This window comes from Populus nigra, chromosome 5 (genome assembly GCF_951802175.1).
Source record: "Populus nigra chromosome 5, ddPopNigr1.1, whole genome shotgun sequence".
NCBI lineage: Eukaryota > Viridiplantae > Streptophyta > Magnoliopsida > Malpighiales > Salicaceae > Populus > Populus nigra.
The window spans coordinates 16,384,863-16,397,454 of NC_084856.1; the positions used below are offsets into that span (position 1 = coordinate 16,384,863).

Genomic DNA, 12,592 nt, shown 5'->3' on the forward strand with positions numbered 1-12,592 from the left:
AAAAATAAATTATAATTTTATAAATAATTTCAAATAAAACAAATTGTAATCAAATGAAGGACTAAATCTAAAGAAAAAAATAAATTAAAAGGCCACTATAAAAAATAAAAGTGCTAGGCATGAAAATCAAGGAAAAAAATATAAAAAAAGAAAAAAAAGTTCTTAATGTGATAACAAGGTTTGTTGTACACACAAGCCGTTAAAAATAAAATGGTTTTTTTTGTTAAATTAGCACTATAAATTTAAAAATTTGAGGGAATGACATCGTTTGAAATTTTTTTGATGAAATGGCATAGTTTGATCTCATTGCGCTTCTAAAGCATGACATCCACTAAATATCACGCTTCAGAGCACACCATTTTAAGTTGTCATGATTTAAAAACGTGATATTAATTAAAATTTAAGAAGAGCATATCAAACTCATAGTGTTGTTTCTCTCTCACAGAAAAAAAAACACTAACACCCTCACTTCTCTCTTAAAAAACCCATTGAACACTTAGATTTTGACCTTAAATCAACTAAAAATCAAACCCATCTTAGTCTTTAAGTATCTTTTGATATTTTTATGTTGAAAATCCATTCTTTCCTTTGCTACCACCACTACTGTTATTGCTTCCACCATTGTTGTCGTTGCCGTTGTTGCCCTAGCAATTATTGTAGTTTTGTAAGCAAGGTAAACATATTATATTGCTATTAATTTGTATTTGATTTGGTTGAAATCAAATAATTTTTTGTGGTGAATTTAAAGTTTGTTGAATTAATAATAAATTAGTTAAAAATATATTCAATTAAATATTATTTGATATAGTTGAACATAAAAATAAGTTCAGATGAATTAATTATTTCAATTAATTATATGTTGTGTTTAATTTAGGTTAAGTTATCAAATTAAGAACTTTGTATATATTGTTGTAATCGGCTAATAATATAGTTAAATACTCACACATGTTCATGCAATAGAGCATAAATATAATTGAATTATGAAGAATTACTTGTTTCATTGAATGGTTGATAAGTTGACGAATTTAATATTTTCAAAACTCCATATAGTTTTCTTAAAAAATCCTGAGTAGAGGTCCCAATAATTGTGGCCTCAATAACCAAAATTGGAGGTGAGGGTGGATGGATTATCATTACAAGAGACAAATGAGTTGAGCATACTTAGACTTTATAATCATGAAGACTCTTCCTCATGAAATGAGCAGCGACACCTGCAATTGCTTGAGAAGGGGTTAGATCTGCTTGCATCTCAATTGGGGAGTATGGTTATCCCTAGCTTCCACTTCTATGAGAGCCTTAGCCCTTATCATTGTTTCCCAAAAATAGAAAACTCATCCACTTTTATCATAAACTAGTTTTGGATTCCCCCAAAATTGTCCCTTTTTTCTTAAAAAATAAATGAAAAGTGAAAGAGAAAAGAGTATAAGCAATTTGGTTGATAAAGACAAGCTGATTATATGGTTTTTAACTTTCTACCAAACTCTCTCTACTATTAAATGAAAAGTTATAAATATATGATAAACATCACTCTTCCTTTAAATAAGATAAAACCATGAAAAATTAAAAAAATTATTAATAAAAACCATAAAATATACTCTTTTATTAAAATAATAAACAAGTACTGGTCCACAAACATCAAAATACACGAAGTCTAATGGTTATGTTATAATGAAACTTGTACTAGACAAGGTAGACCTGCTTAGGTATATTTATCGCACCAATATAAGTTAAATGAAACTTTCTAATGACAAATAAAAGTGAAAAATAATTTAAGTGTTCCAATCTTGCGTGTCTTGCAAGTCAATCTTCCATAATTTCCTGTTCTGCGACAAGAGCTCTTGGTCCTCGATGTGAATTCTGCATTCCAATCCTAAGGAGCCTATACAATCCATCTTCAGTAGGTCCTTGGAGCAAGGTTGTTTGAGTTTTCTGGTCCTTCATAGAGAAATGATTAGAGTGCAATTCAAAGAAACAATAGTTATCACTTATAAATTTATTAACAGAAATAAAGTTTTGTCGAATCTTAGAAACATGCAAAATGTGTTAGATTTTGAAGGGATTTGAATTGGCACCTAATAAAGTGGAATGGCCTACATGTTTGATGGAGATACCATTACCATCACCAACAATGACAGTACTAGAACCTTTGTAATTGTCAGAGATATACAGACTGGTAAAATCTAGAGTCATATTATGACTAGCAGTAGTGTCAGGAAACCAATTTGAGCCACCAGCAAAAATGGTAGAGGTAGTTATGTTTGCAATAGGTGAATTGACATTTCTTTCATATCTTCTTTTGCAAAACTTGGATGAATGATTCCTCCACCTGCAGATTTGACAATGCCCCATGTTGAACTTAGAATTTCTGAAAGCATGACCTTACTAGTTATTGGTGGTGGTGGATTGAGCAACATTAACAATAGAAGCAGGTGAATGAATATAACTTTTTAGCAAAATTTCATAAGCAATTAACTAACTTGATAATTCATGAAATGTAAAAATGGATGCAATAATAGGATGATACTCATGTGGTGAGAGTCTAAAAATATTGGCATTGAATTCTGCATTGAACATTTGTAATACTGTAGAGACAAGAGTATTAGCAATTAACTTTGCTTCCTTTAAAAATTGAGTCATAGTTTTTTCAACTAAGGTTAACTCCTTCAATGATAAATGAAGTTGAAGTTGTTTGTTGCTAAAGACAGAACCAAAAGCTTGTTATAGTGATTGCCAAGCATCATAAGCTGTTGTCATTCCAATAACATATGGAAAAACTTCTTCTGTCAAAGAAGAAAAATATCCAACTTAGCAACATCTAATCCCTTTAAAACCAGGTTTGAAACGCTAGATTAGGTTCTACTTGATTGGTTTCAGCATTAAAAACTTGTGGAGAAGGAGTTGGCTTAGTGTCTTCAGCATGAAAATTAAAATTGTAGTAGTTCAAGATTGGTATGAGTTGGGTACTCCAAATGAGATGATTGGATGGAGTTAATTTGATGGAGAAAGATTGATTAGAGTCAGGCATGGTGGGGGATAAGGTAGAATAAAAAAGAAGAGAAGGTTGGGAAATCATAGGAACAGAAGGAGATGAGACTGCCGTGTGTATTTGCTCCAATACCATGGTTGAATAGAAAATTCTGGGGAGTAGAACTCATCGTTTTTATTAATTGAACGTGTTGTATATAAAAATACAAATTACAAAGTAAGCTTTTGAACTATTAGATAAAATACTATTGATTTATTATTATATGAGACAACCTAGTCCTTTTGAATTTAAACTAACTGTATATCTAAATATCTCTAACAATGAAAATTCTATCTAACGTTGAGAAACCCTTTTGAAAGAGTATACAACCAACTGGACCAGCCAGTCGGTGTGTAGCATTCAAACACTCTCATAATATCCATCTCATCAAATTCACAGCGATTTTGTCAACAACATAGTGGGAATCCTGTTTAACAGACCTGATTAACTTGACTGGCTTAAAAAGTCTAAATTTTATTTAGAAAAGAAGGCGATGGTCTCATCTTGTGGGCGTGACGAATTGGTGACTCCCAGAAGAAAGGAAGGTCTTAAGAACGAGTGTTTTAAAAGGGAATTCAGGTTTCTTTGCCTCAAAACAGTTTGTTCTTTCTGGGAACGGCTGCCTTGGAATAAACTAGAATCATAAAATAAAAAAATAAATAAGGCCCTGAAGTTCTTTAACCTTAACCTGTGTTAAGCACTCATTGAATACACAGAATTCTTCGTTCATTTTGAGTAATTTCTCAATCTACCTCTTCTTCTATTATTTAACTCTCACAATAACGAAAATTTTCCATTCAGAAATACCATGCATATCTTTTAGAATACAGCATTAATAAAGAATGAACATGCTATAAAAAGAACAAAAGATATCATAATTATTCACTTCAATGATAAAACAGGGTGGCTATGAAAAAAAAAAAGAACTAGCAAACTCATTGTCTAATTTATTGCATCCTTCTACTGCAACACTCGAAGTTTTGCCGCTATCTAAAGCAACAGGAATTTTGAATTTGTAAGTATTGATGCAAGTAATTGAATTTTAAAAATATACATTTCAATCAGTTCAACTTCATTACAAAACCGAAGATCAGAAAAGGAAAAAAGAAAAATCAAATAACCAGTTTCTATAAAAAAGGAGGAGAGCATCACAAATCCCACCTCAGCTATCAACTTCTAAAAGCCATCAGCTGTTACCAAGGAGGGTTCGAGGATTATGACTGAACGACTTTATTCTGTTTGATGCATGCGGGTGCTTTGAACTCCTGGCATTTCCAAATTGATGTAGCCTCAATTTGCACCAGAGTACCAGAGGAAGGCTCCATTGGAAACAAAGGCTTGCTACGAGAAGTAGGATTGCCCATGGTCTTATCAGCCAATGGGAGGATTTTAGGAAGACTACCTTCCTTGGGGTTTGATTGATCCTTAGAGTTACAAATGCTTAACGGCAACTTCTTCAGTTTCAGTCTTCCCCTCTTTTTACTAGGGGAACCTGAATCACCCCGGTTTTTCTCTTTCAAATGACTTGACTCTGCTTCCCAGTTATCTATGTCTAATTGGCCAGTTTTTTCATATTTCAATGCCTTTTCATCTGGGATACTTGTGTGCGCCTCCTGGATGGATTCATCAGAATCCAACTCACCTGCTATGGCATGCCCATTGCAAGACGAAGGCAGGTTCTCTCCAAACATTGTACTTCCATTTGAAACCCTAATTCTTTCAGAACTTGGTGAGCTTTTATGCTTCTTATTTCTATGGCCACCCTTCAAGTCAGAACTGGAAGAATTCTTTGAAATTCTTGGGGAGCTATTCATAACTCGATGCAACTTACGAGCTAATTTTTCATCATCCCTAAAATTCTCAACTGGTTGGTGCTTTTTGTACAAGAGCTGAACTTGAACATGCTTCTTCAACTTATTCTTTTTCAGGAATTTATCCTTGCTAGCTGCCTCTTCAGGAAATGATGCAACCAAGGCTAAAGCACTCCTGGCAGCAGACACTGCTTTTGCTGCAATAATAGCCTTTTCCTGAGCTGCTGCTCTTGCAGCCTCTGCAGCCTTAACAGCAGCCTCAGCTGCTGACCTTGAGGCCTCTACAATCTGCTCAGGTGAAAGGTTGTGACTACTATTAAAATGGGAACTCAACAGAATGTTAAGTTGTGTCTGAAATTCACTCGAAGAAGGAGATCGAGGTGTTGGAGAAGGAGATGGAGAAGGAGGAGATGCTGAAGATGAAGAGGACGCAACTATAGGAGGACGTGAAGCACCATCACCATCAGAACTCTGTTTCTTGAATCCAGCAAGCAGGCGCTTTCGAGGAGGCAAAAGGACATCAGCATCCAAGTGACTGATGTCACATATGTTAGCCTCCATTATTCCCAATAGAAGTCTTTATAGCAAATTATTGAAATTCTCTATCTGATGCCACAACAAATCCAACTACATTCCTGCTTGAAGAAAAAAAATATAAAACCAGATTATAGATTCATTATCAAGCATCAACCACATTAACCTAAACCCTAGATGAAACAAATTGTGAAAAATCAAAGCACACCACCCTCAAAATCAAAATCAGCTCAAACCCTTTTGAAACCAGATCACAATTCATCAATCCACCGTTTTTTTCTAAACAGAAATGAAACTACAAAACGAATCCACCAAAATGTTTTCCATTAATTCAATTCATCTTTAAACAACACACGCAAAAATTAAAGGTTATCTACTTCAACCGAACCTTATGCAATAATCTTAGACAACAATATAGCTAATCAGTAATCCATAGAGCACAAAAGCTCAAAATATTTTTCGAATGCTCATCTTTCTCAGCAACCAAATACAGCCGATCAACAAGCTACAACAACCCAAAAGGGATTAAAAATCAGACACCATGCACAAGAAAGTCACAAGCTTTCAAGAATCCATTAATGAGAACACATGAATTCTTCAATCTGTATACTAACCATGATAAAAAACAGAGAATCAAAGCAAGATAAGAGGTAATTCACAATGTTAGAAGCTTGATTCAATTGAATTATGCAAAATCTAATAGAGTACAATTCCATGTGCATTGATTCAATTACAAAAACACAAAAAGCTTTGATTGTTATCAGATGGGCTGTGCTTGATTAGAATGGTTAAGTACCTGATCACTTCAATTTATTGTAAGAGAAGAGATGAAACGGCGAATTCAAAATTAGGGTTTTTTTCTTGTTCTGTTTTGGTTGCAGAGAGAGAAAGAAAGAGATAGAGAGAGGTGAGGAAGAAATCCAGGTAGAGAGGAAAATCAGAAGATCCTGTTATTTATATATTTGTTTAGGTTAAGGTAATAAAATGTTAAAATTTATGTAAGAAAGAAGGGTAATTTTTATTTATTTATTTAATTTTTTTTTTTTTTTGGAAGTGGTTCAGGTATCTAGAACTACAAGAAGACACAAATCCCCCTCTGAATGGTGATTTCTTTCCCTTTGTGTAACCTTGTTTTTTGTGTTTGTGTTTACCAATTACTATGCTAAGGACAATCCAGTTTTTTCCTTACCCTTTTTCAGGTGATTTATTTTTGGGTATTGATATTACATATTTATCATCGGGTTTAGGGCAGCAAGCTTCTTTTGTTTTAATGTTTGGTATTATGATATTTTTTATATTTTATTTTTTAATATTAGTATAGTAAAATTATATAAAAAATACACTTTAAAAAAACATTAATTTAATATTTTCTTAGTGAAATATAATTTGAGAAACACTTTAAAAATTAAATTCGAAAACAAAAACAAACACTCATTATCCTTATCTTAGTGATATTGAATGAACCGCGTTCCCAAAAAATTCAAAAAAAATTGTATTAAAATTTAATGTGATTTGTATGTTTTAGATCGTTTTAATGTGATGATGTCAAAAATAAATTTTAAAAAAATAAAAAAATATCAATGACATGCATTTCGGCACGAAAAGTTATTTGAAAAGCAACCACTACTACACTGTCAAGCACTCTCATTGTCTTCACATTAAGCAAAAAATTGGTCAAATGTTATTTTCTTTTGGGTTTCATGATTGAGGTGTTTTTTGGATTATTTTTCATGCATTATGACTTAATCCACTCTTCTTGGTATATACATAAATGTGGAGAATAACGAGAAGTCAACTTTTTTATAATATACCATGAAATTTGATTTATATATATATATATATACACGCATAATTTATCATGTGCAACGCATTGTTTGTGATGAAGTTATGCCTACAAAAGCTTAAAATTCTATGAACTTGACGACTACAATTCTAATAATAAAGTTTAATACCTTATAGTTTTCTAATATTAATGTCTTGTTAATTATGATATAGTGAGAAAAATATTTACCTAGCTCGAAACTTTTTGTGGGACTTTAAGCTATGTGTGAATTAGATTCAATTATGATAGGAATTAAAGTGGCTAGAATTGTTTTTCTTTTCCCTTTCCTGACTTTGTTCTTTTAGAATTTGCACTATAATCAACAAGGGGTGTTGTCGTAAATAGACACCCAATTTCTGGCTTCCTGGAGGACAATACATTTAATAAAAGTTTGCGAAAATTAAAACAGATTGTCACTTCATTTTATACAGTTAATTAACATGGTGTCTCGAACAATCATTTTTTTCAGCCGTTAGATACAAATATCTTATTTCTTTTTGTATTTCAAAAATATTTTTAAAAAAATTTATTTTTTATTTTGTTTTAAATTAATATTTTTTGTGTTTTTAGATCATTTTGATGCATTGATGTCAAAAATAATTTTTTAAAAATAAAAAAACATTATTTTGATACATTTCTAAGTGAAAAACACTTTGAAAAACAATCGCAACCACACTCCCAAACGCAACACTTAAGTGTCTGTGTTTTGGATTGAGGGTAGCTGAGGTCGAGTATTTTTTTGTGCGTGTATAATTTTCTTGAAGCATAAATCATACTCTACTAAAAGCTAAGAGGATGTTTGAGAGTGTGATGTGGTTAGGCGTGATAGTTTTTTTTATATGTTTTTCCTTATTTTTTTTTAGGTTTCACCAAAAAAACCCAATCAAATCTCACCATAACTCTATCCTAAACACACCCTAAAAAAAATGTTTTTTTTTTTTGCCTTTTGTTGTCTCACCAAAAAAATCCAATCATACTATGATTTGTTTCAATAAAAATAATGATGGAATTGAATTTCATTTTTCAATGTTGTTTTTCAATTTTCCCATGCAAAAAAATCCAATCAGACTATGATTTATTTCAATAAAAATAATGATGGAATTGGATTTCATTTTTCAATGTTGTTTTTCAATTTTCCCATGTTTTTTTAAAAAATTATATATATTTTTTAAAAATATATATTTTTAATGAAACTCGATCATTTTACATTTTTTTTTAAATTTATTTATTTTATTTTATTTTGTATGACAAAGTATAATATATATATATATAATAATAAAAATAATAAAAATCTAGGGAGTGAAATGAAAAGTAAGGAAAAAGAAGGGTGCTGAAATGATTGGTGATTAAAAAACATAGTAGAAGATTATACAAATAATAAAAATAAATAAATAGGGATTCAACTAATTGAAAAAACTACAGAAAAAAATTCTCATTCAAAGAGAAAATAATATTTATTTTTCATGAAAGTGTAAAAAACTGTTGAAAAAAGAAGACTTGTATGATCCTTTTTCAACTGATAAAATAGGTCATATGCCAAATGTTGGCATTTCAAGAAAATTCAAAATCTTTAAATCTGTCAAGTATATAAAAGCTCAATGTCTGAAGATCCATCTTAAAGTGTACTATAGTAAAATAGTTGAAGTTATTCATGATGAGAAACTTTTAATCCATTTTTTTTTTTGAAAGCCTAGCTAGACCTGCTCTTAGCTAGTATATGAGGTTGGATGGCTCTAAAATGAATAAATAAAAAAATATACCCAACACCTTTTTGAAACAATTTGGAATCAAATTATAGATAAACTTCAATCATGTTTGACATTCAAATAATGGATAAAAGAAATAATGAGTTAACTAAGAAATATCCTTTAAGGTTATGTGAAGTGACAACATTAACATACCGTTTTTTATACGAGAAAGAGCTCACCTTGATTTTAGTTGATATCTTAAAAACTCTATATTATGAATACTTGATTGATAATTCATCAACTCATTTCATGAATATGGTGACTACAACAACAAAAAAGTTAAGCAAAGCCTTAAATCAAGAAGGACTAGGAATCCATCAATAATGTTTTGTTCCATATCGAAAGACAAATCAAAATATGGCCTTCAAATTGAAAATCCTGAATATTATATCTAGTCATTTCAAACACTATCAAGTTTCACATCATCATTAACTTCTCAAATGTCATTATCCAATATTAATTAGACTTTCATTGTTCGCTATTGTTTATTAACCTTGCAATATGGTTGTTTACTATCCAAGTTTCACATCATCACTAACTTCTAAATACTAGACATGTTATCTCATTCTTGATAAATCTTATACAACCATCATATCTAAAATGATATGATATAAATGCAAAGGGTAAGTATAATGACAAAATTTTAGGTCATTCAATCAAAAACTGTAAAAAATTCAAGTATCAGTCTGAAAGTTAGTGGGTTAAGATTGTGTTGCATTTATGAAAAATAATAGTATATAACATATCACCAATCCATCATTTAAATATTAAATGATCGATGAGGATTATGAAAAAAGTATATAATAGTGTTACCAAGCTACAAATATTTGACAAGGAGGTTAATATGAAGATGGAATAAGTGTTATTTGGTCAACTCATTTTTATTGTTAAACTTTGTGAAAAAAAGTCATTAAAATCTTATTTGTCTAGCATTTAGTTTTCTTTTATTTGTTTTAGGACTACATCACATCTTTATAATTATGATATTTCCTTTTATTTCAATTATTATTTTGAAGTCAAGAGATGTTTTTGTCAAAGTAATATTTAGCATTGGTTGAATTCTAAAATACATCATGCAAATTATAGGAGAAATCTTTTTTTATATATATAAATCTCAAAAATCTTTTTTTTCCAATCTCGATAAAACATTAAAAGGTAGAGCTCATATTATCTATCAATTTTGAATCTCAAAGGGTCCCATCATCCTTGATAAACCCTCAAAGAGTAAAATTATCCTAAAAAATCTTGTTTAGAACAATTAAATTATACCCAAACTAGAAACCAAGTGATTTGATTATCTAAAGGATGATGGATAATATGCATTGGATAATGTGCATTCAGATCATGATCAAACCACTTTTTCTCTAAGGTTAACATATTTGAATTTGAGATAAAGGAAAACCATCTTTGATATATTATTCACAAATAAAAAAATATTTTTTGTTTTTTCTTTTTTGGCCTTAAATATTTATTGGATAATAATCCAAACTAGGATCACTCCTCATATTAAGAGCATGTTTTTGAAGTCTTTGAATAATCAATGAAATCCTTTAAATAAAAATAAAGGAAGATTATGAAAATAGATAAAAATTGTTATAAAAAAGAGAAAATATTTTAAAAAATGTCATCTAAGGTGTCCTTAATAATCATCCAAAGTCTAGAATTGAAAATAAAGTTTCAACGATAAAAAAAAATTGAGATAGAGATGAGAGAATTAAGGTTACAGCGAGATTAGTCACTAAATGTTAAAATCAAGGTGGCAAGCCTATGTTTTTACACCTTTAAATATTTTTTGAGCCTTGTATATCATATTCTTTCATAAGCATAAAACTTAGCCTATATTACATATTTTTAAAAGCCTTTTTAGATAAACAAAAAATTAATTATATTGATAAGTATTTAGCCTCTAAAAAGAAAGGAAAATATTTTTTCAACCAAAGTTATGACTCTTTTATGTTTTTCATATTGTTTATTATGACATTAAATCATAATTGTTTACCAATAAATAGGCAAGATCAATATAACATGAAGCAAGATGCTTACATTTTTTGAAAGAAAAACTTTTCTTTTAAATCCAACTGTCTTTCTAAAAATATCCCTATATTCGTCAAGGAATCCACCCATGCCATGCCTAAAAAATAGCTAGAAATTTTTGGATAATCTTTTCTATAGAAATCCAACAAACCTTCATTATATTCCAACATAAACATTTGAAATTTCATCACAACACTTGAATGAAGAAAAGAAAATGTATATAAAATAAAAAAATACTTGGATCTACATGGACACAACCATTAAAATTTGTGGATAAGTCTCAAAATATATATAAAAAAAAAATTTTATAAAAAAAAAATATTTTACAACAAAACTCTCATTCAACTGAGTTCACGATAAAAATGATGATGATGATAATACATATGTGTCCTATAATGACTATTATTTATTTAGAGTAAACCCAAAATAGCCACAGTTCTCATATCCTCAACACTATACTATGACCAAATCACCAATTCATCTTGGAAAAAAAATGAGAGAAAAGAGAGAAACAAAATGAATTTTTTTATTCAATCTCTCTCCTGTAGAAAAGAAGAAGGGATAGGGCGCACCCAATCCTAGCCACGACAACACATAAATCACATGCACCACTATCCATTTACAATGCCCATTTATTAGTGCGTATCCGTTGTCACCTTTGCCCTTCTTTGTTTCAATAGCTTTCACCCAGTCTTGATAGTCTTCAAAGGTCAATTTCAAACCCTAACATATCAATTTGTTTGTTTAGATTAATTTACATCACATGTCTTTTGATTTTATATGTTGAATATTATATTTGTCCACACTGACTTGTTTGTGTTGAATAAGTTGTCATATGTAGTTTATTTTTATATGTGGATATGTCCATTTTGATTATTGTGAGATTTATGTTTTAAAGGTGTGATTATATGGTGTTTTGATTTCTTATTGTGTTGTTTGACTATCGTCGACTCGAGGATAGTAAAATCTTTAAAATATTTTTGTCTTTGAAAAATAGAGTTTCATCATCTAGAATAAAAAAAAATGTATCTTTGTTTTCAAAGAACATAAATAATATTTTTTTTTACCAAAAAGTTGATCCGAATATAGTAAAATCCTTAAAAGGGATTTGTCCATGAAAAGTTGAGACTTTAATTTTTTTTAAAAAATTAAAATAAGAGTTTTGCTTTTGTTTTGATTAGAGAGTTGACCCGAGTATAGTAAAATCCTTAAAAGGATTATGTCTTCGTGAAGTCAAAAGTTTGATATTTTCATGAAAGAACTATAAAATCATTTGAATATTTCTTTGTAAATATTATTTGGTCTTGTTATATGTTCTATCCTATCATGGTAAGCAGATTAGGATTAAGTTAACGTGATTTTATTGTGGTTTATTAAATATAAGTGAAGGTTTTTAGATTCAATTTAAAATATGATAAAAAAACCGAGCCAAAAGATCAATTTATTATTTATTATTTTTTCGAGTTCAACACTTGTATTTTAAAAATGAAGATTAAGCTCTATTATCTAGTCTAATCTCAAATCACTATCTTAAATTTTAGTGGTCATTTACATTCGACAATAAAAACATATATACCGGTTTAGAAAAGTTATTAGCATAAAAGTACAATGTGTATTT

General features: G+C 29.8%; 1 protein-coding gene across 2 annotated transcripts; it reads right to left on the reverse strand.

Annotated features, from left to right (window-relative positions):
- Nucleotides 1–3,952: 3,952 nt before the first annotated feature.
- On the reverse strand, nucleotides 3,953–6,338 carry LOC133693198 (uncharacterized). 2 transcript variants are annotated; one of them, XM_062114371.1, is made up of 2 exons: nucleotides 6,167–6,338; nucleotides 3,953–5,474 (listed from the first exon to the last, which is right to left on the reverse strand). In XM_062114371.1, the coding sequence occupies exon 2, from the start codon at nucleotides 5,395–5,397 to the stop codon at nucleotides 4,240–4,242; it is 1,158 nt and encodes a 385-aa protein (XP_061970355.1). In that variant the 5' UTR covers nucleotides 5,398–5,474; nucleotides 6,167–6,338; the 3' UTR covers nucleotides 3,953–4,239. The 2 variants fall into 2 exon arrangements, with proteins under 2 accessions (XP_061970355.1, XP_061970354.1); XM_062114370.1 differs by having other exon boundaries at nucleotides 3,953–5,471; nucleotides 6,167–6,337.
- Between the last annotated feature and the right edge of the window lie 6,254 nt (nucleotides 6,339–12,592).